The following is a 27759-nucleotide window of genomic DNA, read 5'->3' on the forward strand; positions in this document are numbered from 1 at the left end:
CGTATAGAATTAAACCAGTTCAGGTGGCACCAGAAATATTTAACTAAAAAGATCTAAGATCTGTGATTTACAAGATCTGTATTACAGAAATTATATATTTGATTTTTTTTTTGACCTGGTTGCTTGGAAAATCAAGGAAATGTATGTATATATAATTCATAATCCCTCCTAAAGTTGCCATTATGAACGAGATTTACTCTTCAAATAAATTTCTAAGGCTTAAATTTCCTCGACAGCATTTTCTGTCAGTTTGCCAACCCTGCCTGTCAGTCTGAACTCCGGGGAAAGCGCACATTCACCAACGTCATTTTCCAGCGACGCACGAGTCGTGTTTCATACTCACGCACGTCAGTAGTGTGGAAGTTGTCATAGCTGTTTATAACCTACATGTCTGTCTGGTTTCACACCGGATAGTTTATGTAATGGCGTCTAAACGCCGGCCGGGTGAGAGCGTGAAGACAGAGCAGAAGAAGAAGAAGACGAAGAGCTGTGAGGAGACAGCTGAACTTTGTCCGGTGCTGGGAGACGAGCAGGTGAAGAGGACCGTGAAGGAGGCGTGGAGACAGAGGACTGACTGCACCCACGGTCAGTGAAGGGGCAGTGAATGCAACACCTTTAATAAAGTAACGGGAAACTGTAATTTACTGAACTGACAGTCAGTCAGAAGTGAGCCTGTGAACTACGCACTTTGTGTCCTGTTTGGTAGCAGCGCGTGCTGCTCTTTTGACACACTGTAAAGTTGTGACATCATTAATATAACGACGTATATGAGAGACCAAGGCCGTAGCTATGGAGCCAACATAGAGGGGGACCATATCTGCCCCCCACCCCACCTCAAAAAAATGTTTTGCTCAGAATTTGAAAACTCAAACTTATTTCCTGCTACATTATATTATTAATCCTAAGTACAGCTACACAGTATACTGTACAGATATGTAATAAATGAAAGCCACAACTGTATATATAAATAACACATTTAGTACAATATAAATTAAAAGTAATGGACATAGCTACCATGATGTTACACATTGGTTTGTGGTCTATTGTTTTGAAGCCTTGAATTCAGCACTGTGTTGGCTTTTTAGAGCCAGAAGTGACCGTACACTCACTAGCCACTTTATTAGGTACACCTGTTCAACTGCTCATTAATGCAAATTGCTAATCAGCCACTCACGTGGCAGCGACTCAATGCATTTAGGCATGCAGACATGGTCAAGACGACGTGCTGAAGTTCAAACCGAGCATCAGAATGGGACAGAAAGGTGATTAAAGTGACTTTAAATGTGGCATGGTTGTTGGTACCAGACATTCTGGTCTGAGTATTTCAGAAACTGCCATGGTTGTTGGTACCAGACATTCTGGTCTGAGTATTTCAGAAACTGCTCATCTACTGGGATTTTCACACACAGCCATCTCTAGGGTTTACAGAGGATGGTCTGAAAAAGAGAAAATATCCAGTGAGCGGCAGTTCTCTGGGCGAACATGCCTTGTTGATGCCAGAGGTCAGAGGAGAATGGCCAGGCTGGTTCAAGATGATAGAAAGGGAACAGTGACGCAAAGAGCCACTGGTTACAACCAAGGTCTGCAGAGGACCATCTCTGAACGAACAACACGTCAAACCTTGAAGCAGATGGGCTACAGCAGCAGAAGACCACACTGGGTGCCACTCCTGTCAGTTGAGAACAGGAAACTGAAGCTACAGTTCACACAGGCTCACCAAATTGGAAAAACGTTGCCTGGTCTGATGAGTCTGGATTTCTGCTGCCACATTCAGATGGTAGGGTCAGAATTTGGTGTAAACAACATGAAAACATGGATCCATCCTGCCATGTATCAACAGTTCAGGCTGGTGGTGGTGTAATGGAGGATATTTTCTTGGCACACTTTGGGCCCCTTAGTACCAACTGAGCATGGTTTAAACACCACAGCCTACCCCAGTGTGTTTATCTGACCGTGTCCATCCCTTTCTAGAATAGAATAGAAATTTATTGTCATTGCTCCAGAAGAAAACAATGAAAAACAGTTTGGCAACTCCAGAATTGCAGCAGCAAACATCATATATACATTCATTCATAAATAAAATAAAAATAAAAAGAGATTAAAAGTGCAACTCGTGCAGACAGTTCAGTGCAATTCAGTTCAGTGCACGTCATTGGATATCAGGGGTGATGGCAGTAACAGCTTGTGGGTAGAAGTTGTTTCTCAGTCTATTTGTTTTGGTTTTTATTGTCCTGTATCTTCTCCCAGAGGGCAGAGGAGAAAACAGAGAATGTCCAGGGTGTGAATGATCTTTGGAAATACCACTGGCTTTCTTTTCCAGTCGGCCAGTGTAAATGTCTGTAAGTGACGGCAATGGTGATCCAGTAACATGCTCAGCTGCCCTCACCACCCGCTGGAGATCCTTCTTGTTCTCCTCTGTGCAGCTGGAGAACCACACAGTGCAGCAGTAGAGATGTGCGTGGTCCAGGTGAGGTCGGCTGAGATGTTAACACCAAGGAATTTGAAGCTCTCTACCCTCTCGACCTCCTCCCCGTGAATGGAAAGGGCAGAGTGCTCAGTGCGTCTAGATCTTCTGAAGTCCACTATGATTTCCTTGGTTTTAGTGATGTTTAAGTCCAGATTATTTTGAGAACACCAGTTTGTCAAGTGCTGAACCTCTTCTCTGTAGGCTGCCTCGTTGTTGTTTGATATCAGGCCAATTATGGTGGTATCGTCTGCAAATTTGACAATGGTGTTAGTGGGGTGTATAGGAGAACAGTCATGTGTGAATATGGAGTAGAGGAGGGGGCTGAGGACACACCTCTGGGGCGTGCCTGTGTTGAGGATGAGGGTAGATGATGTGTACTTCCCCATCCATACATTTTGTGGTCTGTTGCTGAGGAAGTCCAGAATCCATGTGCACAGTGAACTGCCCAGGCCAAGGTTGCTCAATTTCTGTACCAGTTTCTGGGGAATGACAGTGTTAAAAGAGGAGCTAAAATCCACAAACAGCATCCTGGCATAGGTGGTCATTGTACAGGTGTGTAAGGGCTGTGTGGAGAGCTGTGATGACTGCATCCTCTGTTGATCTATTTGCTCTGTATGCAAATTGGTGTTTATGACCACAGTGTACCCATCTTCTGATGGCTGCTTCCAGCAGGATAACGCACCATGTCACAGAGCTCAAATCATCTCAAACTGGTTTCTTGAACATGACAATGAGTTCACTGTACTCCAGTGGCCTCCACAGTCACCAGATCTCAATCCAGCAGAGCACCTTTGGGATGTGGTGGAACGGGAGATCCACATCATGACAGATCTGCAGCAACTGTGTGATGCTATCATGTCAATATGGACCAAAATCTCTGAGGAATGTTTCCAATGCAAGGAAGAATTAAGGCAGTTCTGAAGGCAAAAGGGGTCCAACCTGGTACTAGCAAGGTGTATTGTAGGTGTAGGCCGGTGAGTGTATTTGGGCGAGAGGGTGGAGCTGTGGAGGACTGAGGAGTGGATCTGACTAAGCAGCCGAGGACACTCGGCAGACAGCCTCTCACTCAAAGGGATCCTGCCTTTAATAGTGCGTAGCTTTAAACTGTCATTAAATGTATGTTTAATGAAGGTTCATGTTTATTTCTGCTGTAAAGTTGGGCATTATAACATACAGTACATGGCTATGGGAATATACTCTGTTTTGGAGCCAGTCTCAAGTGGTCATTTGATGAACTGCGACAGATGAAAGTGACAGGTCGCCTTTGTTTACGTGGTCCAAATAATATTTCACTTTAAATGTGTGTTTCTTATTATTTCTTATTCCAGTCAAGTTTATGTTTTGTGGCTGAAGCTTTACTAAGATGTTCAGCAGAGCCTTTGCAAATGCAAGAGTTATTTGTCAAGATGTCAGGTCTACACATTATCTTTTGTTATTTATGTGCAGGGGATCTGGAGTTGGACTTCCACCCCTTCCCTCACTGCATCATCAGGAACTTCCTCAGCAGCGAGACCTTTGTGGAGAACCTGCAGAAAGAACTGCTGGAGCTCAACTTCCACGAGAAGTCAAACGATCTGTACAAATTCAAACAGGTGACTATCAAACACATTGATTTATTCCTGTGGGTTTGTGTTGTTGTCTTATTAGCTTCACTTTATTGTTGCTCCCACACAGTCGGATGACCTGAAGAAGAGAACAGAGCCACATATCGCAGGACTGAGGTAAAAACTAACTTGTATTCTTGTGTGTGTGTTGTATATGGAGTTATGGAGTAAAATAGGATAGATGTAGAGAAAGGTGAAGTGTGGGTAATAGTTGATGTCAGCCATAAACTGTATGTAAGATCTCAGCATGATCTGTAAGTGGAAGGAAATTCTCTTAAGAGAGGAAGCTCATTATAACAGGTGCAAAACAAGCTAACAAACTTGTTTTGTGCAGATTTTTACTACAGATTGATTCAGTCGATTTTCACGCACATCTACACACTCAATGGGAGTTGTATTGGTCAAGAGTCGGTATTAAACCACTAACCCAACATTTAACGGCCAATTAACCTCTCCCCCCAATCTGCAGCTGTATTTAAATCACATTTTACCCACTGGTAATCTGCTGTAATCAGTAGGCTTGACTCTTGGTGCTTTCACAAAATATTTACACAATGAGATTTTTCATAAATAATCATCAGTAATGTGAATATAATGAAATGACTGAGTGGGTAAAGGTTAGTGTTTTAATACTCATTTCCTGCCATATTGATACATCAGCACCAGCTGTGCTGCTTTCTCTCTTACTGTTAATGTTTACCACAGTCATTCTGCTTTTCTCTGCTACTAACCAAATAAAGAGAAGTCATCGTCCTCATGTTACAGCCTTATTATATTTAGATTTTAATGAAAAAAATAAAATTGTATGCCCTTAATTTATATTTGTATTTTTTCCCTGTTGTATCAAAAATGGTATGAAATATTGATATTTCTCAAGGTAGTGTATCGAAGTTAGAAATTCCAGTATCATGACAACACTAGGCAGCTAATAGAACAGTTGTAACAGTCTTGCCAGAATTTTCAGCTCGAGCTCAGTGGAGTCGGCAGATTCAGAGGTCTTGGCCCAGACGAAGACCAGTCTGATTATATCAGAAAATTAAATCACTTTACTGCAATTCAGCCTTTAAAACCAGGAAAGACAACTCTCATGATATTACAGTATCAAAAATCCCAGACAATATCTTGTCTCCTATCACACTGTTGATATACTGTCCAGCCCTGCTGATATAATGTGCAACAGATGAGGTCTAAACATAGTTTAAGCCTCTTAAACCTTTTTTGCTTTGCGTGTTGCTTTCATTCCCACAAACAGTCAAGAAAGAGACGCTTAATATTCATTCATTCAAACCTTTATTTAAGACTCAGGAAATCAATAGAGGGAGACCCTCATTTTCAGTGACGCTGAGCATGACTTAAGACATTAAAACAATCAATATGCAAACAAAGAACCATCATGTGTACCTAAAATCATACAAACAACAATAGCAATATATGATCGCTAAAAGTAGAAATGCAGGATGATAAACATTAGGATAACATGTAAATGTGTAGAACAAGATCAGAAAAAAAGCATTTAAACAGCCATAAGGGTGACAGTGTCCAAGTTTAAGGTCTTTTGCAGATTATTCCATGTATAAGGTGCACTGTAAGAGAGTGACAGTCTTCCTAGTTCAGTTCTGATTAAGGGAGTGTGAAGCAAAAACCTTTTCCGTGAATGAGTACCAAGATTATGTGAGGTCAGAGTTAAAAGGGATGAAATATATGGTGAAAGTATCTGCATCAAAGCTTTATAAATGAACAAATACCAATGCTGTTCCCGCCTCACAACCAATGGTTGGTGTTTAACAGAGCTCTCTTGGGGGAATTACATTTCATATCTAAAAGTCAGCAGGGCAAATTTAATATTATTTATCAATGTCTGCATTGTTAAGTAGGTTTAAAGTAAGCTGAAGTTGGCCCAATGGTGATGAGACATGTTGGAGGTTATTTATCAGCTCCAGCAGGTGGAGCCAGAGATCACATCTGCCTCCTATTCATTACATTGTCTGAATTTAGTGTCATCTTCTCTGCTAGCATTAACATTTATCATGGTGGAACAGTGTAGTCTTTAATAAGAATGGATTCAGCTGCAGTTGCTCACAGGTGATCCTTGTTGAAGCAGAAGGACTGTTTCTTTTTCAGTCTGGTTACAGTGCTGAGCTTTGCAGTGAACACAAAGACAGCACACTGTAAGTTATCATTTGATTTAACCTTTATTTAAACATGTAATCTCATAGACACAGGGGGTATCACTCACAGGAGAGAGCTGGTATTACAGCAGTGCAAATGTTGGACCTATCATAGTTAAATTATTGAGCAGTAAAAGCTGCCAAGAGGTTCAGTGTTTGAACCAAGTCCAAGAAAAACTAAGATCTCAGTGTATAAATCAAGTCGGATACGATTGGGGTGTCGAGTCTGAGTCCAAGACATCACCTCTGAGACTCACACTTTACCCAGATAGCAAAATAATGTTCAAACTTTTACTTTATTTAGAAATGATATGCAGTTCTTTCATCATATTTATGACAAGCTGTGTTTACAGTGAGAGACTGCAACATGTAATTTCTTCTAAAGACGTGTTTGTGACTATGTATACGGTGAAGAAATACAGCCCCGGGGAATGAATACCATAATTAAATACACAATAACGGCCTCCTCTTGCGTGATCATCTATTATTTATGTCACAACAAAATGTCACTGTAGGCTTGAGCAGTCAAACAATCTGTCTGTGTGGGGAGGCTTTCTCATTTTATACGAGGTTAAAGGTTAAGCCGTACTGTCACCGTCAATACAAAACAGGGTTGCACCATAAAATGTAAATGTATACTCATTTTTCTGTTTTCAGGGCAGCACTGTTCGGGCGTTTCGGCTCCTGGCTCGGGGATGTGTTGGGGGTTGAACTGGAGCCCACAGTGGATATTTCTTGTGCCAAATATGAGTACACAGGTGAGCTTTGTTTCAAAGTCTTGTAGGAATGACTGATTTAGTTTTTGGCTTTGTAGATCAGATTTTTGACGACTAATCTCGTGAATTTCCCCTTTTTCTTATATGTAACGTTCTCTCGTCTGTCTAGATGTTCTTTTGTGTCATGATGATGAATTGGAGGGGAGGCGCGTTGCTTTCATTCTGTATCTCGTGCCTCCGTGGCAGAGCAGCGATGGAGGAACCCTCGATCTCTACACAACAGACAGTGAGTGTCCTGCTGTGTGTGTGTTGTTCTGTGCATTTAGACAACACAAGTCTTGTATAATTTACGTCTTTGTCACAGGTAATTTCCAACCGCAGAGCATAGTGAAGTCGCTCGTTCCTTCTTTGAACACACTCGTTCTCTTTGAAGTGTCTCCGGTCTCCTTTCACCAGGTAAGAATAACCTCTGCTGCCTTTCTTCACCACTGTTGCACCAAAGAAGCAGCTGTGATTCCAGATTGTTGTGTTTGTCCAGGTGTCAGAGGTTTTGACGCAGGACAAGTGTCGTCTGTCTCTGAGCGGCTGGTTTCACGGGCCATCTTTGGAGCGTCCTCCTCGCCACATAGAGGCCCCCGTCCCACGGAGCCCACACTTACCCAGAGATGTGAGTGTGGTCAAAAACGTGTACAGTTTTTATTTAACTGTCTTTTTGTAAATAGTCTGAAATATGGGGAGATACAGTTGGTTTCTTGTTGAGAGTGAGATAAGAAGATTGATGCCACTCCTGTGTTTGTGAGGCAAATATGAAACTACAGTGAGCAGCTGTTTAGCTTAGCTCAGCCTAATGAATGAACACAAGGGAAAACAGCTAGCCTGGCCCTCTACGAATTATTAACACATTATAGCTGCAGCCTGTTTTGCTTCGGAAGGTTCCCAAGTGAGTGAAATGACCTGGATGTGTCTAAGTTGCAACCATGTTAGAGCTGGTCAAATTCTCTAAATCAGGCCCGCAAGAAGTGCACCAGGCTTCGAAGCCAATTTTCAGAGTGGACAAACAGTGTAATTACATCATAGTGTGATGCCCTGTGGCCTAAAAAACCTTTTCCCTGTCTTTCACATGGTGAAAGAGATGTATGATAATTAGTGGATACATTTTTTTGAATGCTGCAACCCCTGTGAAATGATTTGTTTCACTATCAGGATTTAATCCACTCAGTCTGATAACATCATAGACTATATATATTAATGGACAGAGCTACTGTGATGTCACTCACTGGTTTGTAGACTGCCATTTTGAAGCCTCCGGTTCGGCTATTTGGCCATCACCATCTTGGTTTTTGAAGCCAAAAGATATTTGGACAAGAGGGTAGAGCTGTGGAGGAGCGAGGGTTGGATCTGACTCACAGAGTTCAGCGATGCCTCACAGACAGCCTGTCACTCAAGCGGCCCCACCCTTAAATATGCATAACTTTGGGCCTAATAAAATGTAAACGGGTGAGTTACAAAAGTATTCACCCTCCGTACAGTTGTCATGAATGGGGAAATTAGCTATATAGACCAAACCTGTTCTTTGTACCAGGCTGCAAACATGTTTATTCCTACTGTGTAGTTGGGCATTTTAACACAAGGGTCTTTGAGGATTTCCATCATGGAGCCTTCATTGATAAACCACAGTGTTTGACACCTCAAGTTGGCTTCATTTTTCAGCCTTGGAGTTTGCTGCTTGGGTAGTCTCGCTCACCAGACCTTTCTCAAGAAAAGAAAGGTCTGGCTGGGCCGACTCTCACTTTGAGATTGGAGAAAAAAACGCCCCGGCTGCTTGTATTTCTTTCAACCAATCACAATCGTTCTGGGCGGTGCCACAGCAACGGTGCGCTTGCAAAAATATTGCCGGGGGGAAACAGGTTTTGGTGTAACACGCCCACAAAAATATCGCCTACAGGACGCGAACCATGGCAGAAAAATGGCTACATCCCCGCAAGATCAAACACCGCAAAAGTTAGTAAAGGACGTGTTGAAAACGGTTGAAAACTGCTACACAACCGGAGGTGGTAGGGCGGGACTTCAGCGGGTGGCTCATTCCGCCCAATGAGAGGCTGATCTCTGCAGCGAACTTCCGCCCACTCAGACTGCCGCTTGGGTAACATTTGAAAAGTCTGGAAGAGGTGCACGATTGAATCCTTTTATCTCCATTCAAGTTAACAGAGCGCTAAACTGAAAGTACGGGGCTCGGCCGATGAAATTCTCAAACGCGCCTTCTTTGTGGCCCACAGAGTGCATAAGCAGTGCCAATCATCCGGGTAATTTTACACACGGCAGTTGAACCATTTTGGTTTCATGTGGCACTGAGCAACTTTCATAGAAATGAACAGAGTCACACCTCTAATGCTGTATACAGGTGTCTTCATACATCCATGCTCTAAATGCTATGGAAAGGTGCTTCAATGCTTCTTTTCTTATCCATATATGTAGATTAATAACGAGATACTGGACCTCAAGATGGTGCATTGCAATGGAGTTGCTCGCCAGGTGCATTTGTCAAAAAAGTTCTAGCTTACAGGTTTACTTCTGCGGTATGCAGCCCATTGAATATGTGGAGTTGTGTTTTCCAACTGGCCCTGTCGTGAGTTCCCGCTCGGCTCATAGATTTTACATTATGATAACATCACAGATTTCTAAAGTGTTTTTCTTGGCTCAAATTTTACAAATTTAACATCTCAATGGATTAAAAAACTATTATATATAAAGAGATATAATTTACCTTATATGCAATTTGAAGTGTCCTATGAACAGTTTTACAGACATCTCTTCTACACTGGTGGCCAGTAATACTTTTAGGGCAACATTCAAAGTGTCACACTGTTCAGCTGTTTATGAAAACAAAGAGCCAATCTTCCATAAATTTAGCAGTTATTTTCATACAGTCATACTAATTGAGATTCATGTTAAAAAATATGAGTGGACAGGAGGGTTTTGTTTTACTTTTGTGACTCGTAGCCCATATTTCTTCATTTCAATTTCAACCTTGGTAATGAGGTAACTTCCCGATAGAAGCAAAGCTACTCATCCCCTGACTCAGACTTCATATTTACCAGACAGATTCAGCTCTCAGCAAGAAAGTGAATAGGTTTCCCAAAATGTCAAACTATTCCTTTAGCAGACAGCCTGCTGTATGTTTCTGCTGACATGTGTTTGTTGTGTTTATTACAGGAAACGTTGCTGCTGGAGTGGGTCAATCCAGTGTACCTCGACATATCCTACCAAGAGCAGATTCAGGAGGAGTTTGAGGAGAGCTCTGAAATTCAGCTCAAAGATTTTCTCAAGGTAACTTTTTTTTTCCTGCCTCGCACATGTCCACTCGCTCCTGTCGGCTGATTATGTGTCTGTCCTCAGGAGGAGAAGTTCAGGGAGGTGAGTGAAGCACTGAGACTCACTCAGATTGAGTGGACGAAGAGAGGTCCGCCTAATAAAAGGTGGGACATGTTTCAGAGATCATTTGACTTGTTAACATTTTTTATGTCTTCTGTGTTAAAGAGCATATTCTAAAGACCTTTGCACACCAAGTCCATATTTTTTGTCCGAAATTGTCGAACGTTTAAAGAAGAATACAACCTTGGGTTAATCACGGTTACACACTGACTCAGCATCGTTTGTCCGTCATTAAAGTTTTTGGAACAGGTTTAATTTTCTGTGTTTTTTTCGCACATCTGCAACAAGAGAGAGGAACGGGGCGCACAGTATCATTTCATAACTCAGACAGCTTACTTTTAACAAATCCGATAGTAATATTCAGGTGGATTATGATGAAAAGGAGGAGGATGTAATGGAGGATGAGGACTGCACACAGACAGACAGAGAGAGTGACAGTGTGGAGACAGAGAGGGAGGACAGTTCGGCCCCTACAGGAAGCTGCGGTGCCAAATGTAAGACACAGGAAGAGAGTGGTGACAACCAGGGAGGTACTGCCAGTGCAGAGATGTAAGTGAGAAAATGTGTATTTACATTTTGTCTGTTAATTTTTACAAGTAATAGAACGGTAAAACGCATCAGACCGTGTGCAAGGTTTCTGTGCGTAACGTTTGTCATCGGATGACGGTTTTAAAAAAAAAACACAGACTTGGTGTGCGAAGGCCTTTGGACTGTGTTTACAGGTGCTGTATCTGTGTGCATTTAGATGCTATGAAGTGGCCTCTCTGGAAACCTTCCCAGAGTGTGTGAGTGCATGTTGGGAGCTGCTTCGATCAGAGGCGTTCTTCCTCCTTCTGTCCAACTTCACCGGCCTTCGATTGCATTTCCTGTGTCCTGCTGATGACGACGATGATGAGAATAAAGATGAAGAGAAAGGCAACGTACAGGAGGGAGAAGCCACTGGGTCTTCGACTGAATCCCCATCAGCAAACACGAGCAGAGAGAAAGGTGTGTGTGTGTGTTTCAGTGTGAATGGGTTTCTTCAGCCCCGAGTCTTCACAGCTGTGTGTGTGTGGTTTGACCTTTGTTTGTTCTTTAGAACTGAGCACGCCCGTGTGTTGTGGTGAACTGCGCCGATGGTCTCATGGCGGCTACACTCTGTTGCATGATGCAGAAGCAGCGCAGGCGGACTACGCTCTGGACCTCGTTTTACCTTTTTGTGGTGCAGGTGAGTCTTCACACACACACACACACATTCTAAGAACAAATCAATCAATGTTGTGACTGTTACAAAACTTCCTTTCACAGACTGGCAGTCAGAGTTTGGGGGCTTCACGTGTTATGTTGCCAATGAAGAGGATGAGGAGGTGAGTTTTGACTTCAGTATAAAATGTAGTCGTAAATGTGTGGGCAATAAGTTATCATCATCACTCCTCTTGTTTTCTCTTCATCACAGCTCCTGACAGTGTATCCAGAAGATAATTCCCTCGCCCTCGTCTACAGAGACAAAGAAACCCTCAAATTTGTCAAACATGTCAACCACAAAAGCTCCTCTGGTTCTGCTAACGGCTTTACCTGCAGAGCATTTCATGACTTCTCTTTTGTGTATTATGAATAAATAAATATGTATATATCTATCTTGTGGGTTTCTTGACATCTTTGTTTCATCTTGAAGGTGTTGTCAGTGGTGGAAATGAACAAAGTGACTTGAGTATTACCTTTTCATGCAGTTTAGTAGATGTCTTATGGCATGTGGTATGGTGATACCAAAGGAAAATTTCCACATTGTTCCACATCATTTTTATAAATGATACGTTATTGAGTAACTACTTAACAGTATATAAACTAGTTAAAATTGCAAATGTCTGAAAGCTACAACATTAAAATGCTGCTAACATAAATACATCAGGAATAATCTGAAAATGTTACAGTAATATAACACTCATAGGAGCCACTGTGCTGCTTACTGAGTATTTGTACTTTTAATATTTAAAGCACATTTTGTTGCTAATACTTCTCTTATTTAAGTGTAAGTTTGAATGCAGGATTAGTACCTGTAATAGAGCATCTTAACAGTGTGATATTGCTGCCTTAATTAAAAGATCTGAACACTTCCTCCACCACTGGGGGTTCGCAGATGTTTCCCCACTCCTCTGGGAAAACCCTAGACTTGTTTTGCTCAAGGAAAACAAACCCTTTCATTACCAGAGCAGCACCGGTTAAGTTTAATTCAGTTAGGGTTTGATAGATACTGTTCAGGCATAGCCATTTGCAAATTCTCCTAAAAGTCTGCTGAAGTTTTTCAGACAGGTTAGATGATGCCTTTTTGTGTGTCTTCATTTCATGAAAATTATTTATTGAAGATTTTGGTTGAATTGGCACTGTTATTGTAGTTGCAGCTGGAATCAGCCCAAGAGTGAGAAGACAAGTGGGTGTAGCTGGGATGAGAGAGCTCTGAACCTAGCTCTTGTCTTAAATTAAAGTAAATTATTAAACATTACAGTTTGTCTGATCTCAACACAGTCAGTGCTAAAAAGTGTAGTCAGATAACCATCATGGCAAACAAGGAAGAAACTTTTTTTTTTGATTACTCCTTTTGGTCCTGTTTTTAATGAGAACATGTGGTACACTTAAGTAACTGTGGCTAAAAATATTTTGTATATGCTCATCATCTTTAACTGTCGCATCACTGGGTATTAGATGGAAAATAATTTTTACATCAGGGAATGACACTGATATCTTTTGATGTAGTGGTGAAACCATTATCACTGATAGATATACGACCTCTTTATTTCATGTCACATGGCATTTTCTTTAAACTTCTCTTAGTATTTATTAAAAGTAAAAATAATGGTTTCCATGAGCGATTAATTGCTCCATTATAGGGAGAAAAAAAAAGTAAAAGAAATGTCTTCAGAATGCTTGTTTTATCTCACCAACAATTAAAACTCTAAAATGTTTATTAGTATAATGATATAACACAGAGTAAAAACCAGAAGTCATCACACCAGACATGCTGGAACTTAATTTGATTTTCTAAAAAGTTGCTGATCAATTTTCTGTCTATAATCAATTAATTGACTACTCAATTTGGCACCAGTGGCTAAAATTTCCAAGTAACAAAGGTTCCCTCTTGTAATTTAATGCTGTCACACTTACCTGCTCTTTCAATGGCATACCTGCTTTGCATGTTTATTGGTTTTTCTAGCAGGTTTTTTTTTTTTTTTTTTACACCTGTAAACACATAAAAACAGCAAATATTTTCATAATAACAAGCAGTAGTGACAGAAGTAATCAGATCTTTTACTTAAGCAAAAGCAGTAATACTACAGTGTTAATACTGTGTTACAAGTAAAAGTCGAGCATTCAAAACCTTACTTGAGTAAAATGACAAAAGTATTGGCATCAAAATACAGAACATAAAGTACCAAAAGTAAAAGTCCTCAGTTTGCAGAACCTTTCATTTCAGAATAATATATATTACATATCATTTAACTATATTCATTGGTGAATTCATGTGTTCATCACTTTAAAAAGGAAAAAGGTGGGCCTTACTTGTTACTATATGCACCGCTGGGTAACATGTCTTATCTTTACCCATAGTAATACACCATATTCAGTGTAGGGAAGGTTACTTTTGAAATAGAGAAGGGTACAGATTACAAGTTGCCCTATTCAAATGTAATATGTAATGTAGCTATTCTAATTACTTCATTAGCGTAATGTACTTAGTACATTTGATTTTGACAAATGTTTTAATGCTGAAAAATGTCTGGAAATGGTCTATACCAAAAGAGGACATTTCTGCACGGTGAATTTATGTAAAGCAACAGAGTGAATGTTTTATTTTACTGATAAACTTTTTACCAAAAATAATATTCTGGATGTAACCCCTTTGTTATCATTAACATTTTGATTAGTAACTGTAATTTAATTACATTTTTTCCCCTCTGTAACTGATTACAGTTACATTTATTTTTTAATTTAATCACGTTATAGTTACAAGTAAGTAGTTACTACCCAACACTATAGCTACATTTTGTTTTAAGACTGTGAATGCACAAAATAACTAGTAATTAAAGGTATCAGATAAATACTGTGTGGTAAAAAGTACAGTATTTCCCCGAGATGTAGCCCACTTTGTTACTTTCCAAGTAGTACATTACAAAAACACAAGGCCAAACATGGGATATTGGTAATGGTTGTTAAAACTGACAGCATAGAGTTGCTATGAAGTAAAGTACCACTGATTTGGTCACTTGACCAAACAGTCTGTCTCACTCCGCCACTTCCTTGTTGTCCTATTTCACTTATTATTTAAACCCTCATCAGTTTCCTAGGCTACCTACACTGATGGTTATATTTCATTAGAAAGGAACAATAACAGGGAAGTGTTCATGTTAAATAACCGAGATGTTTTGCCCTACATATGGATCCGTACTTAAAAAGAAAAAAAAAATCACTTCCTTCCTGTCATGTTTTTTTTTTCCTAGGCGGCATGTTGATTTCCACCAATCAGAGCGTTCTTTGAGTCCTGCTCAGCCAATGGGAGGCCAGGAAGTTATTACTGTATCAGTGGGTGTTATCCCGCAGGCGGAAGCGTCATCGAACAATATACAAAGTTTCAAGGTAAGTTTGTACCGACTTTAACAAAGAGTTATTGTACAGTGAATGTAAGGAATGGTGCGTTTGAAACTATGTCTGTGTGGTCCCGTGTAGTCTAGCTGTAAAGTTAACACTTGAGCAGTTTGTTTTTGGTCGCACCGTGACCGACGTTTTACTACTGTAAGTGAGGTTTACGTTACTAACACGGATTGTGCTCTCACACTAACCCCCCGGACTACTTTTATGTTTTTATATTTATAACACAACTGTTGAGAATATTAAACGGAGGGTTCATAACAATGTTTGAGCAAATCAACCTGTGATGCTGCTATAAAGTTTACTAATAAAAGTTTCACACTTGTGGCAGGACACTAGCTAACTTTACGTCCTCTTACAGAAAATCACGTGTACCTGTCCGTCTGGGTCGCTTAGCAACCACACCTGACATTATAGTACAACCTGTATTTTACTGTAACAATATTATCTCTAATATACTGTACTGTAAAAGCAATAATAATGTTGATTTTGGACACAGAACACACTAATTTAATGCTTTACAAAGCATGAAACCAGAGAAGTAAGTCTAAAACTTGTGATGTCATGGGGTTTAAAGTGTGGAGCTGCTCCATAGACACACAGAATGTTTGATTTCTTTTTTTATACCCAAATCAGCTTTATTCTATGGTAGTGTTCTCAGTCCGGAAACAGAAAATGTACCCATATACTGAGAACATACTCCCAAGTGCTCTCAGTGTCATCTAGAATATATTTCACATTCATTGTCTATGGTACAGCTCCAGACTTTTTACCCTATGACAACACAAAATTGTGTTTTAGCACTCTAGTTTTGGATATGGGAGAGAGTTGTCCATGTTTACTTATATTTTTGGACTGCCGTAGACCATAGGAATAACATGTATGGCTTTTGAAAATGGGCGTATTTCCCCTTTAAGTCTCAAAACAATAGCCTATACTTACACGCCTATGTGACCTATATCGAAAGCATCATTAGTCGCTGTAATTGTTCCTCTTGTCAGTACTGGCTGTGAAGAGATCCCCTCCTTACATGTAACTATAAGGCTGCACAGTGTCTCTTTTTAAAAAATTTTTAATGTCATCGTGTTGTCATCTTGTGCGAACATTCAGGGAGTGGGATTGCACTCAGGGATTTTTTTGAGTTGGTTGAAAGAAGAAAAGTAGAAAGACGCATTTTAAAATGAAACTGTCATTCTTTTTTTGTGGCTTTTGCGTTCAGTTAAATGAACGCAATATTGTCTTTTATTAAATAAAAGAATGTCGAAAATAATTTGCTTTAATTGTTAATACAGCAAGCAATGTGTTGTATTTTAGCAGTATACTGGAAGCAGCAAATAAAAAAAACATAACTGAGTACACCTCAATATCTGTTTATTTGTGGCACATAACACCATTATCCAGATATTCAACAACATTGCATATTTTCCACCAATCATGCAGCCCTACATGTATCTAGGGGGAGATAAAGAAATCAATAGTCCTTGTTCCATACATAAATCTATGCGACAGTTCAGCTGACATCAATATGATGCAGTTCAGGTAAGGAAACATCTCTGTAAAAAAAAATCAAAGGGAATTTCAGACTGAAAAAACTGTAACTTTGAAAAACTTTCATTTGATATTTTATCAATTTGTATCCATTTTTGTTGATCGTTTTTCTGTTGAACAGTTAATTAAGTAAATATTTCAGCACTCTGTTCACCTATACAAGTAATACAGGTTCCTTGTTGTAATTCATTGTTGTCACTTACCTTGTCTGTCAATTTGCTATTTACTAAATGGACAATTCCTATGTTATCTTGGTCAAATCACACTGCGATGCCTAGAATTGCTTTTAAGAAAGCATAACTTACACATAAGTTTTTGTGTATTCTGCCTCATTAGACCTCACCTCAGGACTTTGGTCATGTTTCCTTTACTCTACTGCTGCTGATACCGCCGTCCAACTCTAACCTAATTCCCATGCTAATAACTTGCAAGTTTTTACATTACAGGACAACCCAGAACATTCTTATATTTGTTGGATTTGTGAGGGTTACAAATACTGTGCATTGACAACATAACACTATATTCATTAAATTTAGTGTTTATTTGCCTTGAGCGATGAACTCTGGCTGACATGAGGCATCCATGTTTGAGATTCTTACAGTAAGTGTCTGTGTTGGTGTGCAGGGCCTTTATATGTATTTTTATATTTAGTACACATACAATCCCACAGGGCGTGTGTTAATTAGAAAATTACACATTTTAACTGTTTTGCTTCACAACTGGGATTTTCAGAGGTTTACAGTAAAGTGGTACTTCATGTTAACATTTTTTTTGTTTTTATGTTTTCTTGTCTCTGAACTGCATGGAGATCATTAGATTATAGGGTAAAGCACACATTTTATTAGTCCTGAAAGTCTATTATAAGTCAGTATTCATCTATAAGTGGACTCATTGATTAGTCGACCTAATAATGTAGGTCAGTTATTATCAAAAGATTTGCTGGCTTTGCTTTTCAGATGTGAGGATTTTTTTTAGCATTTCTTTGTTTCATAGCATGACAAAACAAGCAAGTTTAATATTGGGAATTATGACGGGCATTTTTCCAGTGACTAAATGATTCAATAAAAGATAATCAACAGAGCTAATGGGTCTGTTAAGTTTACATCTGGAGCTATAAAACACTTAAGACAGCAACACAAAACAGAGAGAAACAAGCACCATCTCGCTTCATCACTAAAAAGGCAAAATTGCCAATCTGCAGCAGTACATCTTTGTGTGAATCAAATATTTATTCCACCTAAATGTCAGTCGAGCTGTCCAGGGAATACTAGAGGTTGCCTTTTGGCAGCAGAAGCTAAATGATATATTTTAAGCTCCTGATGATCACTTAATCCTCATACAGCTGTTGAACAAATCTCACAGTATACTTCCACAGCACCGGTAGATAGGATAGCATATAATTACATACTGGCTAAGTTGTGAGGATTCCTGTAGACCCCAAGCATACTGTGTATTAGTGAAATATGAGGACATGCATATAATCCAGCTCAGAGGATGCTCTTTCCACGCAGAGAGATCCGCATCCCGTGCACGGAGACAACACCAAGAGTGAGCTAACGGGCCTGGGTGGTTCATTCAGAGTACAGGAGTTAGGGGCTGGACTGGGGGAGGGGAGGGCTGAGATTAAACATGTTTTTATGTAATGAGGGTTTCAAAAGGAGGCTGGGGGGAAAAAGGGTAGAGTGGAGTGAGGCCACAACAACCAGGGACCACTAGGTCTGAAGTGGGTTTAGCTCCAGGAGGAGACATATTTCTGTCTGTCACAGGCAGTTATATTTAGAAAGGTTATATGATTTCTTTTCCTCTTTGCTTTGATTGGAAATCATATCATCTGCCTCAGATGAAAGGGAAACGTAAATTGAATGTTTCATCATGTCTGAAGTTCAGAATCTGATGAACAGTTCAAGGTAATGGTTGTGAACCTGAGACAATCTCAACTGATTTTGTCATTACATATTTGTTTCATTTCATAATTTGGTCCATAACATGTCAGAAAATGGTGATAAATGCCTGTCACAATATAACAGAGCCAAAAGTGATGAAATAGATGACCAAAGATATACAATTTACAATCATGGAATTCAATAAATCCTCACATTTAAGAAGCCGCACCGCTGGATGTTTGGCAACTTCAGTGACTTTAAGGATTACACTCTAACATGTTGTGTGACCCATAGAAACCACTCAACCACATCCCCTCAAAACTCCACTTAAAGATCAACAGAACTGCTGTTAAATCGCATATTAAAATTGTCTTCTTATTTTTATTCTACTGAAAATGAATTAAGTTGTCACGTGACAATGAAATATTGAATTTAATCGATTAATATTGTGAATTGCTTCAACCCTAATCCTTTGTCAGTGTTGACCTTTGTGGGTTTTAATATTATTCAGGTCTCATGATGTCATCATATGAAAAGGTTGCAGTATTATGTAATAATAGCCCTTCTCAAAAATCCTTAAAGGTATACTGTTGCTGCAACAATTTATCAATTATTTGACAACTAGTAAATTAATTACCATTCAATTTGATGATTGATTCATTAATTTGAGTAATTTTCTAAGGAAAAAAATTAAAATTCTCTCATACCAAAATATATAAATATAAATATTTTTGATTTCTTAACTCCTCTATGACAGTAAAATGAACATCTTTGGGTTGTGAACAAAACAAGACATTTGAAGACGTCATTTTGCACTTGAGGAAACACTGATAGACATTTTTCATCATTTTCTGCCAGTCGAGGAAATGATCGACAGTGAAAATAATTGTTAGTTGCAGCACTGTATTCTGTGCTTGGTTTGTCGATAAAGTTTGTTAACAGTATCACCAGCAAATGTGAGATTGAAAGCCAAACTCAACCCAATTAAAAAACTTGCAGTTCAATAAAATTTTGCTCAAAAGTCTTTATGAAAAATGCAGGGAGGAAGGGTCGAAATTTTGTATTAAACAGCCAAATCTGATTTGACTAAAAAAAAAATTGAGCCGCTTACAGCTCTAAAATACACAAAGAGAAGAATCTAACGAGATGACATTGCTGGAGGAAATGGAGCATAATCTAGGCATTTCATTGGGATGGAAAACATCCTGATTTCTCTTTTAAGTAAATGAAACATCCTCCTGATGATCTAGAAGATGGTAACCTCTTGACCTTTGAACTCAGTGTTACATCGGGCAGTTTGATAACTTTACTTTTAAACTCCTTGGGGTCTTTACTTTGAACTTCTTTGAAGTTATGCAGTCTTTTTCCTCTCCAGGGTTATATGATTCTTCATAGAGTTAACACAGATGTTTGGGAGAGCTATGGACACATGACCTAAGTAAACAGTCAGTGTTGTTTTGTATGATGTTATGAAGAGGAGGTCATCCAAAACAAAGTTAAAGATAATAATTATTCCCACAGGATATTTTACAGCATCTCACCACACAGACCCCTCTTTGGCTTTAACTCATCACTCTAAGCTTTTAGTGTCTTTGTAGACTTGTGTTGTCTTCATCCACACATATGATGTTGTCTGCTCACCACTGAAACCACGTACTTTGTGTCTCAACATGTGTTCAGAGGATGGCAGACAAGAATGTGGATCATGGACCGTGGACAGGATGTGCCGTCATATTTCTGCAGTCACTCTGTCCTGGTGTCAACCTGCTCTCTCTCTTCAAAGACAGAGAACAGGGAAAGTTCATCGTTTTCAAAGTCATCAAGCTGACACTTGTAGGTGAGCGCTCCAGTTAAGATCCATTAAGGAATCCTAGTATACTTACCAAGATAAGAGAAGCATTTATCACAAATCTGTTTTCTTCTATGTCACATTTTTCTTGGTCAGATTCTGCAGGAGGTCTGGCCGGTTATCAGATACTTAAAGTCCACGACGCCGACCCCTTTCTGGGGGTGGAGGTGAAGTTTGAGGATGTGGCAGCTTGTCAGCAGTTCCTTGAGAGCTACAGCTCTGGAGCGATGCGTCAGTCCCTCTCTCAACACGCCTGCCGGCTCCTTGCTCTTCCCCAGGAGTTCACAGTGGAAACTCAGCTCAAGGCAGGCACACACATTTTGGATCTCTATCTGGACGAGCTGGAGCTTTGCCTACAGCACATCCACCTGTCACAGGTATACTGGGTGTACTTAGCTGTGTTAACAGACTAACTTGCCATCTTATTTGTCTTCATTCATTCATATTGTGCTCATGTCAGCTGATTTCTTCATTTTGTTTAGCTTTGGCCTAACCTGTCACTTGCGAGTGACATATCCTGCCTGCCCCAGGCTGCAGTTACCTTTTTCCAAATGGATCAAAGAAGCAAGTCACTCAATAGCCTCCATGAGTTCGGGAACAAGAGGCCATATACTACATCTCACAGATGCAAAAAAAGAAATGTAACAAAATTAATTAAACAGATCCAGAAAGATCTTGAATAACAGCATCAAAAGAAAATCTTTGGAAAATCACTTTGCATTCTCTTTCTGAAGTTTAATTGAAATCTGACGCCTCATGCCATGTATTATTTCCTCTTGGTATAGAATATTTGGAGTTTCTACTTGCATCAGGGTGAGAGGTCACACCGCAGCTATTTGGCTACACCCACCCACCCCTACAATGTATTATTATGGATCCCACTGCGCACTGTGATTGGCTAGCACTCATCACATCAATGCTTCAAGGTCAAAGGTGATTAGGGTTAGGGCAAAGAGGTCACGGTTAGGGTTAGCACTAGCCAACCTTTGATATTCTCTGAGATTTAAGTGGAATAAAAAAGAAAATCACAAATGTACAGCCAGAGAGAAAGGTGGCGCAGAATAAAGAAGAGTGACACAGTCTGAATGGGTTAAACACAGGACTGTCAAACAGGAGACTGAAGTTCAAGCTCTGTATGAGTCAACACTGGGTTAGACTTAAGGTTTTTAGGATGTATAAAGCTGCTGAATGCACACTGTGTACATAAATCTTAGCAGAATAGCTAAATAGACCTGTTAGTGTTAACGTTGTATTTTGACGTTGCTAGGACGCCCAGGCAGATATATACACCTGGGTGTAAATAGCTACATTGGCCTTTTTGATTAAGGTAAAATGTGTCACACCATACTGATATAAAGTAGTCTGATAGTCTGTAGTATAAAGATAGAGTCAGTGTTACTGGTGTTTTGACAGGCCAGATGCACAAAGCTCAGGTAGAGAACAACAGACAAGAGCAGAGAAGTAAAACCATACAAAACGTGACTGTGAGTCCTGTGGGTGGCAGGTTGTACACTCAAAAATTAAAAAATTAAAAGTGATCTTTGTCATTCTTTGTCAGCCGGAGCGTCTGCGCGATGAAGAGATCGATCATCTGGAGGAGCAGCTGCAGAATCAGGCCCTCGGCCCTGCACCACAACCTCCTCCCCTCGCACAGGAGGAGTCTCCCATCCCCAGCAACTGCTTCAAGTTTCAGAATAAAGTGTTTGGTAAGTTGAGTCGACCGTTTCTACTTTTGAGTCTTGTTTAGTGTGTTCTTCACAGACTTTGGGCCCAAAGAGGTCACAGTAGAGATTTAAAAACTTTTTTATATCAGTTAAAGAAATGTTTTTTTCTCCATTTTTAGGTACTTTGTGTCTTTTATTATCAGATTCACCAGAAGCACACGGGTCAGTTACAAATGGTGAAGAAACCATGCTGTAACCTTTAAATGACCATACGATTGTTTCTGTGTGTTGTAGAACTCTACTACAAAGTTTGTACACACCACATTACTTCCAGTCATTTTCCAAAGCATGCCATAAGATTTGTGAATTGATTTCCTTTCCTCAAGACAGCCGCTTGTTTCAGTTCATCCAAGAACATGTTAAAGTGTAGTTGAAATTAGAAACTTATCTGTATTATATGATCTGTGAGACTGAGCATCAGCTGTTATTTATTTTTACATCATTTTTGCGTCATTGCAACATGGTTGTTGGGGCTGCACAATATCCATCCATCCATCCATATTCAACCGCTTATCAGAAGCCGGGTCACGGGGGCAGGAGGCTAAGCAAAAGCATTCCAGACGTACCTCTCCCCAGTAACGCTTTCCAGCTCCTCCTGGGGGACTCTGAGGCGTTCTCAGGCCAGACGAAATATATAATCCCTCCAGTGTGTCCTGGGTTTGCCCCGGGGCCTCCTGCCAATGGGACGTGCCTAGAGCATCTCTAGCGGGAGGCACCCAGGAGGCATCCTGATCAGATGCCTGAACCACCTCAACTGACCCCTTTCGATGCGAAGGAGCAGCCGCTCTACTCTGAGCTCCTCACCCTATCTCTAAGGCTGAGCCCAGCCACCCCACGGAGGAAACTCATTTCAGCCGCACGTATCCGCGATCTCATTCTTTCAGCCTCTACCCAGAGCTCATGACCATAGTTGAGGGTTGGGACATAGATGAACCAGTAAATCGAAAGCTTTGCCTTCCAGCTTGGCTCCCTCTTCACCAAGACGGATTGTCACTGCAGACGCTGCGCCAGTCCGCCGATCCATCTCACGCTCCATTCTACGCTCACTTGTGAACAAGACCCCGGGATACTTGAACTTGGAGGGGGCAATCCACTGTTTTCCGGCAGAGAACTATGGCCTCAGATTTTCTGGGCACATGGCTACACAGTATGCAAAAAACCCCACAAAACTTTACCATTATCAAAAAAATTGTAATTTGGATATCACACTTGGCCATATTATGATTTCAATACTAATTCGACTACATATGCAGCCCTAATAGCCGTACAGTCTGAAGGAGGTGTCCTTTTGAAACCTCTTTAATGTCGGTGTGTTCATGTCCTCATCAGAAGCCTCAGCATCTGAGATTTGTTGGTCTGCCATTAAAAAGGTTTCTTTTTTTACATTTGAAGTGTCTATTGAAGTTTTGAATGAGGCTTTGAATATCTTATTTTATGATCACCCTAAAAAAAAAACTCAAACTAAAGTGATTTATCAGATTAAATAAGGGAGTCTGTTTTTGTTAAATCAACTTTCTTTAATGAGTAAATTTAATTTATGGTGCTGTTAGATTGCTGCTGGACCGCCCTGTTAATACAGGTGCGTGTCTTCCATTGTGTGCAGCAGCAGGAGAGCAAACAGATTTTTGACAGCAGTATAAATGTTTTTGAAAGGCTTCGTGCAAACAAATAAGGATCGAAGGAGATAATGATTGATTACATCTGTCTTTTTTTTTTTTTTTTTAACTAATGTTTGACTTGGACTTAACAATGCTCTGGGGTTATTGGAAATGTTTGGATCACACGGCTTTGAAGCAATCCTACGCAGCCACCACTGGATCCTTGTAGTTTACAGTGTAAAACTAATAATATTATAGTAGTCTAATCTTTACCGGCAGCTATGCAGAAATACCAGGTTTAAACAGAAGGAATAGCCTTAGACAGAAAGAAAAAGCTGTGCACCATTCTAATGTTGATTTAGAATTCAGCTGTCAGTGTATGAATAAAGCTTTGAACTATCCGGCCTTGATTTGAATTTTGTCGACCTCTTATTGAAGTGTTAAATTAACGTTAACTGAAGAGGCGCCACGATGTCTTGAAAGTTAATTTGATTTCCTAATTTAGTTAATTAAAGATTTGATTTCAGTTCATGTAAATGTAGATTCAGCCTCCTCATCAGGGACTTATGTTCCCTGAGTGGCTCCAGCAGCCTCGGCTGACCTGGTTTCAGGTTGAGTGATAAAAACTGATTTCATCGTGGCTCAACCGAATTTTAAATAAAAACTGAAACATATTGTTTAATTCATTGATTAAGATTTATGCACCTCTAGATTTCACTAATTTCTTTTAACATCAGTCAGTTGCTAGGTGACCACATGTGTAAACTCTGTGTAGTCTAGCCGCTGCCACATGAAAGCAGCAATGACTAAAATGTGTTGGCTTTTTCTCAAAGTAAAGCTTCAGGCGTCAATCTATGAAACTCATCAAACTCCCTCAGTGGTGTGAGAGAAATTAGGAATATGGTCCACTTCAGAGGGACAAAAATAAAACAGAGCTGCTCACATTAACTCCTTCTCCAGGGATTTGTAAATTGATGTTGGTGCTTTTGATGGGACAAGGCCAAGTAGAAAAGTGTGCCACCAGAGATATTTACAAAAATTTCTAAGCTGGTTTTCAAACAGCAAAGAGCAGGCAGAGTCTGTCTTCATTAAAAATATCTGATTCTTATGTAGTCATTCACACACATTTACAGCCATAAAGCTGCTCTGATCAATATTTTTGTGTCGACAATGGAATAAATGACTATGGGTAACAGGATCTTCAGCTCCATTCAGCTCTAACTTTACTGTTTTAGCTATTTTTCACTGCTCTCATCAGCGTTGTTTTCAGCTAAAGACCTCTGATACCCACTGTAAACTACCTGCTCCACACCAGGCAGCAGACAGACACAGTTTGGGAGTATCTGGTGAACACAGTGGAGCATTTGGCAGCTAAAGAGCCACATATTTCCCTCAAACAATTAAATTTCTACACCAGGCATTGATTAAACCTGTTAAATGTTCACCTCTGTTTATCCAAACCAGATATTTAGAAGTTTTTTTCTATGAAAAAAATCCCTTCATGCCTTAAAATTGCTTAGATATAACTGCACCTCTGCCTTATTTAGCATACATGGATCTATGAATATGCAATTTGTCCCTGACCCTCGGTCGCTCACCTGCCGCTCGAGTGTACCTACTCACCTTCACTTGGCACATCAACACACAAACCCCACTTGTTAACAGTAATAGATAACATGAGCCTCGGCCCAACATCTAATGATGTGTTGCTAATGTTAGATAAACCTTGTTCCTGATCGCCAGCTCTGACAAGTTAAAGGTTCTGTATGCAACATTCAAAGCATTGATATAAAAGCAAACCACTATTTGCTATCTAAAGGTATAGTGGAGTAATGGTGTCCTGAGCAGAGAAAGAAATCACACACTGTCTGTGTGTGTTGTAATCCCAGCTTCTCTGTTCATTGTTGTGGTTGCTGCCCCTGTCTGTGTGCAGACAACCTCGGCTCAGACTCTGAATCATAGATCTGCTCTGAATGTCACATACAGCTCCTCTAACTATGATACATATCTACACCTGGCTTCTCCTCGATTCCCCATGGTATTATTGAATGCCCCACACAACAATTTGACAGGATTGGCTCCTTAGGTTTGTGACATCAGAAACCCTGGAAGTCTGAATCCCTGTTCTTTAGACTGTCATTGGCACCGAAGCTGCAATGATTAATCAATAAATTGTCAACTATTAAATAAAGTACCAACTAATCTGGGAATCGATTAACTGCTTTGAATATTTTTTAAGAAAAAAAAGGTCACAATTCTCTCGTTCCACCTTAATATTTTGGGGTTTCTTGACTTCTTTATTAGAGTAAACTGAATATCTTTGGGTTTTCTGATATTTTATATACGAAACAACTAATCGAGTAATCAAGAAAATGATTGACCAATTAAACGACAATTAAAGTAATTGTTAGTTGCAGCCCTAATTGGTATACTACAGTTGGAAGTGGGAAATGCTCAGCCATGGTGTTAACTGGTTATTTTGCTCATGATATTTCTTGTAGCATATAAAAAACACCATGTGAACATGTCAGCAAGGTTAAAAACTTTCAGTGGAGGCGGTGTTTAATGCTGTTTTAATGAGTCAGGGAAAGATACTGTCTGTTCCTCTGGACAAAAGGATAATGTATATAAACGTCCTGTGAGGTTAAGGTGCAAGTCTGTAAGTTATTCTTGGAAATGTTTACTGTCTACATATGCTCATAAACCATAGTTTATGTAACCCCAGTTAAGTACAGTTTGCATTAATGTCTTTTCCTTCATCCTTTACCCTTTGGCCTGTCAGAGGACCGAATGCTGACAGCGGCAGATGTTCAGAGCTTTTCCAACGGAGTGGGCCGTCAGTGGAAGCATGTAGGGAGGGCCCTGGGGAAGAGCTGCCGTGCTCTGAAGGGTCTGGCTATAGACAACCTGGCCTACGAGTATGAGAGAGAAGGGCTGTATGAGCAAGCCTATCAGCTGCTCAACCGCTTCATCCAGGCGGAGGGGAGAGCGGCGAAGCTGAGCCGGCTGGTCAAAGCACTGGAGGACTGCAAACTCACCAGCCTGGCTGAAAATATTCTGGACTTACAGCCATGAGAGTAACTCTGTGTGCTTTTGTTCTGCGTGTACGAGTCGTGAAAACTGAGGGGTGACAGGTCCTCTCTGCATGGGGAGCGGTGGACTTTGTCCTGCCTACTGTTAATATACAGTATGTTTGTTCTTGATTGACTGTCATGCAAAATCATTCCTGAGAGTGTGTGTGCATGTGTGCATGTGTGTGTGTATGTTTCAACACATCTGTGTGAATTGAGTCTTGATTTGCTTTTCAATTATTATTGTTTTCATTTAGATGAAATGATCTGTCATCACTGTTTTAAAAGATATACTGTCTTGAGTTTAATGCACTGTTCAAACTTCTTTTATTTCAGCTTTATAAGTCAATTTACAGATAAAACCTGCCACAATTAAAGGTTATTGATTTTTTTTTCTACAAAATGGGTGCAAACAAATTAAATGGTTGTAAAAAAAAACCCCCAAAGTCTTCATGTTTGTGTTTGATGCATTAGTGTAATTAAAACTGAAAACATAATTTTGTCAAAATTCCCTCAGGTATAATTTAGTGTTAATCCTCGCTCCCTCCCCACCATCACTCCCTGTCACTCATACACACACGTGCACATGCTCATATGATTAAACTGTGCTGATTACTGATGTTGCTGCTGAATGTGTGTGTGTGCCTGCATGTGTCACGTTGTGGAAGCTTCAGGGCAGAGAGGTGGAGGTTGCAGCTGAGTGTGTGTGTGTGTGTTTGTGTGTGTCTGTGTGTGTTGTGTTGGAGGTTTTATCTCAGCTCGGCTGTCAAAGAGGAAATTCACTGATGGATGGAGTCTCTTCAGGTTGAGCTCCTCTGCTGGTTTCCATTCAAGGTCCACTGTGAAAGCCCAACCCCCCTTTTTACTCCACTTGACCATCCATCCAGATGTGATGTGTGGATTAGAAGCTTTTATCACACACACAAACACTTATTACTGCTATATGGTACACACACAACCCCCAACATGGACATATACGGTTTTATTAAACAAATTGCACATTATGCTCATTTACATTTATCTGACATCTATAGTTATTAGTTTCTTTGTAGATTATATGATTTTATATGCACATTTTC

General features: G+C 40.0%; 2 protein-coding genes across 3 annotated transcripts; both read left to right on the forward strand.

The window, feature by feature from the left end:
- The first annotated feature begins 318 nt into the window (after positions 1-318).
- On the forward strand, positions 319-12003 carry ogfod1 (2-oxoglutarate and iron-dependent oxygenase domain containing 1). Its single transcript, XM_050053684.1, has 13 exons — positions 319-585; positions 3914-4059; positions 4142-4188; positions 6897-6997; positions 7125-7241; positions 7320-7411; positions 7494-7622; positions 10169-10282; positions 10352-10431; positions 11133-11374; positions 11466-11594; positions 11675-11733; positions 11823-12003. The coding sequence occupies exons 1-13, from the start codon at positions 423-425 to the stop codon at positions 11982-11984; spliced, it is 1581 nt and encodes a 526-aa protein (XP_049909641.1). The 5' UTR covers positions 319-422; the 3' UTR covers positions 11985-12003.
- A 2935-nt stretch (positions 12004-14938) lies between these two features.
- Positions 14939-27137, forward strand: tradd (tnfrsf1a-associated via death domain). 2 transcript variants are annotated; one of them, XM_050053300.1, is made up of 5 exons: positions 14939-14995; positions 20119-20275; positions 20384-20664; positions 21846-21993; positions 26392-27137. In XM_050053300.1, exons 2-5 carry the CDS (start codon positions 20122-20124, stop codon positions 26682-26684), a joined length of 876 nt encoding a protein of 291 aa, XP_049909257.1. In that variant the 5' UTR covers positions 14939-14995; positions 20119-20121; the 3' UTR covers positions 26685-27137. The 2 variants fall into 2 exon arrangements, with proteins under 2 accessions (XP_049909257.1, XP_049909248.1); XM_050053291.1 differs by lacking the exon at positions 14939-14995 and adding an exon at positions 16525-16546.
- The last annotated feature ends 622 nt before the right edge of the window (positions 27138-27759 follow it).

This window comes from Epinephelus moara, chromosome 1, assembly GCF_006386435.1.
Source record: "Epinephelus moara isolate mb chromosome 1, YSFRI_EMoa_1.0, whole genome shotgun sequence".
In the NCBI taxonomy this organism is placed as follows: domain Eukaryota; kingdom Metazoa; phylum Chordata; class Actinopteri; order Perciformes; family Serranidae; genus Epinephelus; species Epinephelus moara.

What these genes read in the sequence shown, in the direction of transcription:
- ogfod1 (XM_050053684.1), top strand. Translation starts at nt 423, where the DNA reads ATGGCGTCTAAACGCCGGCCGGGTGAGAGCGTGAAGACAGAGCAGAAG. An exon ending in ATCTGTACAAATTCAAACAG is followed by an intron (nt 4,060 to 4,141) that starts GTGACTATCAAA and finishes GCTCCCACACAG; the next exon opens with TCGGATGACCTGAAGAAGAG. An exon ending in CGATCTCTACACAACAGACA is followed by an intron (nt 7,242 to 7,319) that starts GTGAGTGTCCTG and finishes TCTTTGTCACAG; the next exon opens with GTAATTTCCAACCGCAGAGC.
- tradd (XM_050053300.1), top strand. Translation starts at nt 20,122, where the DNA reads ATGGCAGACAAGAATGTGGATCATGGACCGTGGACAGGATGTGCCGTC. An exon ending in CATCAAGCTGACACTTGTAG is followed by an intron (nt 20,276 to 20,383) that starts GTGAGCGCTCCA and finishes TTTCTTGGTCAG; the next exon opens with ATTCTGCAGGAGGTCTGGCC. An exon ending in AGCACATCCACCTGTCACAG is followed by an intron (nt 20,665 to 21,845) that starts GTATACTGGGTG and finishes ATTCTTTGTCAG; the next exon opens with CCGGAGCGTCTGCGCGATGA.